This window comes from Crinia signifera, chromosome 9 (assembly GCF_055691185.1).
Source record: "Crinia signifera chromosome 9, ASM5569118v1, whole genome shotgun sequence".
Lineage (NCBI taxonomy): Eukaryota > Metazoa > Chordata > Amphibia > Anura > Myobatrachidae > Crinia > Crinia signifera.
The window spans coordinates 132024085-132030096 of record NC_139225.1 but is presented as its reverse complement, the minus strand read 5'-3'; the positions used below and the strand labels follow the sequence as shown (position 1 = coordinate 132030096).

Below are 6012 nucleotides of genomic sequence, written 5' to 3'. Positions count from 1 at the left end.
CTTTTACATAGGAACCAAGTTGATCGTAAAGGCACTTGTAGTAAGTTTATTTGCTCATTGAAACACTCTAGATCAATAATAACTGTCTGCAGTTGGTTAATCCAAGTTAAACCATGTGTGATCTACTGTTGAGCAGTAAAGCCAAACAAATATTTGTGAATCGGTCCAGGAAATGGTTTGACTTCAGAAGGCTCATTGTCAACGGAATGCCACTCCTCCCTATAGCAAGAGATATATATAATGTGAGCTTTCTGATATTAGGAGTCACTCATAAGACAAACACAGCAAAAACAAGATGATGCTCTTACTGCTGTTGGTTCTAGGAATTTGCCAGGCTCAGAGAACAACTATGGTAAGTATGTGTAAGGACTGACATAGAGAAGGCATAGAAGGATAGGAAATACAGAGGGAAATGGATTTGTGGATAATTAAACTTGATTGAATGCACACAGTAAGGTGATTAAGTGGTCTGTTGGTACTACATCAGGGTACTCAGAAGTGGGGATTCTCAGCAAAACCATTATGGCTCTGTAGATGATGTGAACCTCAATCTTCTAGTCTAGGATTTCCCAAGCTCATCCTCAGGTCATCATACACTTCAGGTTTTAAGGATGTCCTTGTGCACAGATGAAACAATTGACTGAGGTACTAATTAAGTCACATGTGTTTAAGCATTGATAGCTGTAAAACCTGACATGTTCGGTTGCCTTGGGTATGAGTCCGGGAAATCCTTTTCTAACCCACAGTCAGAGGTTATGGCTCTCAAAATATACAAGACAGTGACTATGATTACTATATTATGTTTTATCATGAACCTCTGTTACATTTTTTGTGTCTCTAGAATCCAAGAACATCCCTTTCAAGCCATAAAACAGTGAATGGGTTTCTGGATGACCGTGGAACCTGTCAATGCTCTGTTATGCTGCCAGATTTGACCTTTCCTGCAGACCGGATGGAGTTTTTGGAGGCATCTAGCTATAACCTGAGTATCAGCCTTCAGCAGGAGCTCACTAAGGTAACTGTCATTTGAAGGAAGAGATAGGGGGCATGGATCCTATACAGAAATTATAAGAGCTAAAGAGGCATTAATAAAACGATGAATCAGTGAAATGGTAAGAAAATCAAGAGAAGTCATAGAGAAAGACATAGAGAAGACAAGAGAGGAAAAGAGAGAAGTAAAATAGAGCTCTATGAAAGAGGTACAACAATAACAGTGATAAAAGTAGAAGACAATAGAGTAAGGCTTGATCATATACATTAAAGATATACATAGGGATGTAGTCAGCATCCCGGGCAATCAAAATACTGATGCGGGCATATCGACTGGCGGCCAGAAGACCACTGAATGAATGAATTTAAGTATCCAGAGTGTGTTAGCTTTAGGTTGGGGGTGGATGGGGTGTGTTAGGTTTAGGCACTGACTGGGGACTTAGAGTTCGGAACGTGGAAGGGGGTTAGATTTAGCTGCTCCCTCAGGATGCCGATGGCAACCCATCTGCCTATCATCCATATTTATCCCAAACATAGGGCTTGGCACACACATGATTTATGGTTGAAGGAAAAGAGAGTTTTAGTTATAAAATATTGTATCACTCATATAATACTGCTCATTTGGAATTTTCCAGATACAGATCTACCAAAGCCAACTGGATGTTTACATGCAAAATGTACAAAACTTGACAAGAAGGGTTAAGCTCATGGAGAAGGGAAGTGTTTCATACGTGGAACTAGACTTTGAGTTTTTGAAGGTGGAGATCGTTCAGTTGGAATCCTTAGCAATGGAACTCAAGTTATCCTTTAATGGATCGAATAAGAAAGTGGAAGCCCTGTATATGGATGTAAGTGTTGCCCACTCTCTGTCAGTAAAACATGGGTTACAAATTAACATTTTCTTAGTGAACTGTATCTGCTGTATCTGAAAATAGGAGGTCCACTAACTTGTCTGAAGATAATTGTTAGTTTTGGATAAGTGTGGTCATCATATCATTAATAAGTACAATACATGTAATGGAAAATGTTATAGATTCTAGTTCTGTTTCGTTAATACACATGGTATGGTAAATTCTACACATGATGTAACGATAATACATCTACCAGATGCATATTTATTAAGGATAAGGATTTTGTATTATAGGAAGTCTATTACTAATACTAGTGCAACTGTTCTATATTATCTTGACAGATCCATAACATATCCACAGTGGTGACCAAGCTAGAGAAGTATGATAAGAACAATGTTCTGGCAGTCAGAAGGGAAATCGCCTCTTTACAGAAACGTCTGGATGAGTGTAAACAGAACGAGATGATAGTTGCACCCCCACCAGTGGAGTATGGTAAGATCAGGACTTAAGAGTCATCTATGCATAGGGTAACTTAAGCTGGTTATTGCCCATTGATTCTGGTGTTTTTTTTTTAAACTCTTCTCTTGTGTTTTTTGTCTATAATGCTATTTTTATTATAGTCCACAATAAAATACATTAATCTAATTTATATGAATTAAAAAAATATATTTTTTTCCAGCAATCATCTTTTTAAAATAAAAAAAATCTTATGTTCTTTCCTTAGAATCATTATTTTATTGCATTGTATATAGAATTTCTAATTGCCATGAATAGCGTCAATGAGAAATTATAATTATCAGTTCTAAAACCTTATAGCTAATAAATATGTCCCTATGTATCACTTGAACTAACTGTGACCTTTAATCTGGGGAGATCAGTCTCTTTACAGTATATTGAAAGAGGTCAGTTAAGGCAATTTAGTGAGACGATATGGAAAACATAAAAGTAAAATAGCCAAGTCGGATCCAGCACATGGTCAACAGTTATCATGTCCACATTACTGACATCATGAAGTCAACACTAGAATGTTGCCAGGTGAAATATCGATGACTGGGGTTAGGCTGCAGGGAAGAGGGTAAGGAGTTAGGCTGCAGGGGAGGTTAGTGGTTAGAGTTAGGCAGGGCTGGATAAAGGGATCCAGCCGTCCTAGGCTAATGAAGTAGAGGTCTTCCCCACCACCAATTTATTTTGCTCATATTCAGCTAAAATTCTATAATAGGTATGGACCACAGCTCCATTAATATTGCCACTTACCACTCTAGCAGTGCTGGTAATGGTGGTAGTTCCACGGGAGCTTTACCAGGAAGCGCTTCCATTCTATTGTGCTGGCGTTGCGCCCCCCCCCCCCCCCCCCAGGACTCAATTATCCAGCATGCAGCATAATCAGCCTAATGGTTAATCAAAACTTTGGGTTGGGCACTAGAGGGAGTGTTACGGATATGGGTATAATTCTCACCAAAATGCCTATCTTCGGATGTCTATGTCTGAACTTCTGAACTTCTCCTAACATGACAAATGTCTTTTGTATAGACACCTGATAACTGTTGACCAAACACAATAGCCCACCTAGGCAAGTAAAACTATAACAACAGTTTTATGTCAGGGAAATACTCAAAATAAACTAAAAATATGATGCTGAGAAGGAATCCACAGATTACATAAACAGGACCCATTTCTTACCATATCTGGTAACACTTCTCTACATATGGAAGAGTGGACAGTCTTCCAATATATAGGGTTACAAGCTCCTGTACTTCCCTATGCAAAGTATACTCAACAATTTATGGAACTAGGAATTATAAACTGTGCTTCTGGAGAGTATTTCATTATGTAGGTAAAAATAACCACTACTAATGTTCTATAACTGTTCTCCTCAGGTTCATGTGAACATGCTGGGATTGTGAATATTAGCAAACCCCAAGTTGTTCAACTCAACTGGAGAGGAGCTGGCTATACTGCTGGTGGATGGGGAAAGGACTCATGTTTGGGTTCGACTGAACAATTGAATTGGGTGGCCCCTCTTGAAGGCTCAGTTTACTTCAGTAATATCCAGATATATCCTACCTATAATGACCTATTGGTGTACAAGAATGCCAAAGACAGACCAGTCTCTGGAAGTGGTAATGGTGCTGGGATGATAATGTATAACAATTCCTTGTACTATAACTGCTACCAGAGTGGCAATATCTGTAAGCTCAACATGGCCACTAACAAGATAGATCGCAAGACCCTCCCAAATGCAGCATACAACAACAGATTCTCCTATTCATCCTCTCAGTACCAAGATATAGACATGGCCGGGGATGAATATGGAACTTGGGTCATTTACTCCACAGAAGATACAGCCGGAGATACAAACATCGGGAAACTGGATGACACCTCTCTTGAGCTGATAAAAACGTGGACCACCTCAAGGTACAAGCTTAGCCTTACTAACGCATTCATGGTTTGTGGGGTCATGTATGGCACTCGTGCTCTTAATACGAGGCGAGAAGAGATATTTTATATGTATGACACCACCACCAGTAAGGAAAGCTACGTGAGTATCCCATTTGACAAGGCGATGGAGAAGATTCAGAGCATGACCTACAATCCCAATGACCACAAGCTCTACGTATACAATGATGGCTATCTGGTCACCTATGATCTCTATTTTAAGTCCCTTCCTTAGGTTTACTCTTTGTATTATTTTTTTGATTACTTTTATAAATTGCTATACATTTAATACTCATTTCAAAAGTCCTGTAGTATCACAGTAAATATTCTCATTTGCACAGCTTAGATGTTCTGAATTTAATAAGATTATCCAAACCACTCTACAGTATTTCAGTTATGTTATTATCACACTGGTAAAAGGATACAAGAAATAACTAAGCTTGAATAAAGTGATCTTCACATCTGAGAGTGTTTTGCCTTTATTAAGAGTTAAACGTTTCTTTTTGGACCGGTTTCAAATGGATTAATTTGACAAATGACACGGACATGTTTTATGAGTTGGTAAAGACAAATTCAAGCTGAGGGAAGAATGGAAGAATTGCATACGTCATATAACGTCACATCACAGACTTTGCAGGACAGCTGTCCAAGTACCACAGGGACCAAATAACAAAAATGACTGACAAATACATTGCCCTGATAAAGATTCAAAGAAATATAAGTGTAATGTTAGGAGCCAGTTCATTAAAGGACGATAATGACTTTAGTGGAAGATGTAGCAGGCAGCAAAGAAATACTCAACACATGTAATACTGGGGTAGTTGTCTATAGCAACTAATTAGCTTCTACTTATCATTTTATAGTATGTACTTAAAATCAGTTCAAAGAAAATTAGTTGCTATGGGAAACCCGGCCCACTTCTCCCTGCCTACTTGTGCCTTTGCACGAGGAAATCATTTTTAACATTATTGCATCAGAACTTATACCACTGCACAACCTGATCTATTATAGCCAGTTCAGTTAAGATATCATTATCGTTTATGGATCTGAAATGTCTGAATGTGCACTGTAAAAGCCTTTAGTAAGGAGTCATTACATAGACACAATTTATTACATAACAATTTTAGAGAGAAAGGGCTATATTTCTTAAAGGCCAATCTGGTTGATTTTGGTCGATGTTGATCGATTAAAAAATAACTGCTCTTGATCGATGTTGGACTTTGAGGACTAGAACACGTGTTTACAATACTAACATTTAAAAATTAAGATAAAATTTAATCTGTCAGTAAATGTGTTTTTTAGCCCTGGGAACCCAGCATCGATTAATATTGACCCAAAATCGAGCAACATCGACCTTTAGTAAATATACTCCAGAGAGAGAGAGATTATTTAAAAGAATTGCTTCGTCATTTTTGGAATGAATCAAAACCTTTAAAAAATGTTCTGTAGATTTGATAAAACAAGTATAAAATGAAATATAATACAAAGGTGGGAATATATCGGTGCACTTTGGAGCAGCCTACATACGTGAGTTATATGTCACCAAACATATATATGATATATAGAAAAAGAAATACTGACAGTTTTTCAGGCGCTCCCAAAAATGTGCTGCAGAAACCTGGTATATTTCTCTGTTCCCAATATGGCTTAGAACATGAAAGAAACAGAGAGAACCACAATAGTGTATCCCCTTTAAATGAAATCCACTATATCAGGGCTGGGCAACACCGGCCCT

At 38.0% G+C, this 6012-nt stretch overlaps 1 protein-coding gene across 1 annotated transcript; it reads left to right on the top strand.

Moving 5' to 3' along the window:
- The first annotated feature begins 295 nt into the window (after positions 1 to 295).
- Positions 296 to 4573, top strand: LOC146036928 (olfactomedin-4-like). Its single transcript, XM_083160765.1, has 5 exons — positions 296 to 352; positions 842 to 1015; positions 1626 to 1838; positions 2183 to 2333; positions 3719 to 4573. Exons 1-5 carry the CDS (start codon positions 296 to 298, stop codon positions 4510 to 4512), a joined length of 1389 nt encoding a protein of 462 aa, XP_083016891.1. The 3' UTR covers positions 4513 to 4573.
- The last annotated feature ends 1439 nt before the right edge of the window (positions 4574 to 6012 follow it).

What these genes read in the sequence shown, in the direction of transcription:
- LOC146036928 (XM_083160765.1), top strand. Translation starts at nt 296, where the DNA reads ATGATGCTCTTACTGCTGTTGGTTCTAGGAATTTGCCAGGCTCAGAGA. An exon ending in AGGCTCAGAGAACAACTATG is followed by an intron (nt 353 to 841) that starts GTAAGTATGTGT and finishes TTGTGTCTCTAG; the next exon opens with AATCCAAGAACATCCCTTTC. An exon ending in ACCCCCACCAGTGGAGTATG is followed by an intron (nt 2,334 to 3,718) that starts GTAAGATCAGGA and finishes TGTTCTCCTCAG; the next exon opens with GTTCATGTGAACATGCTGGG.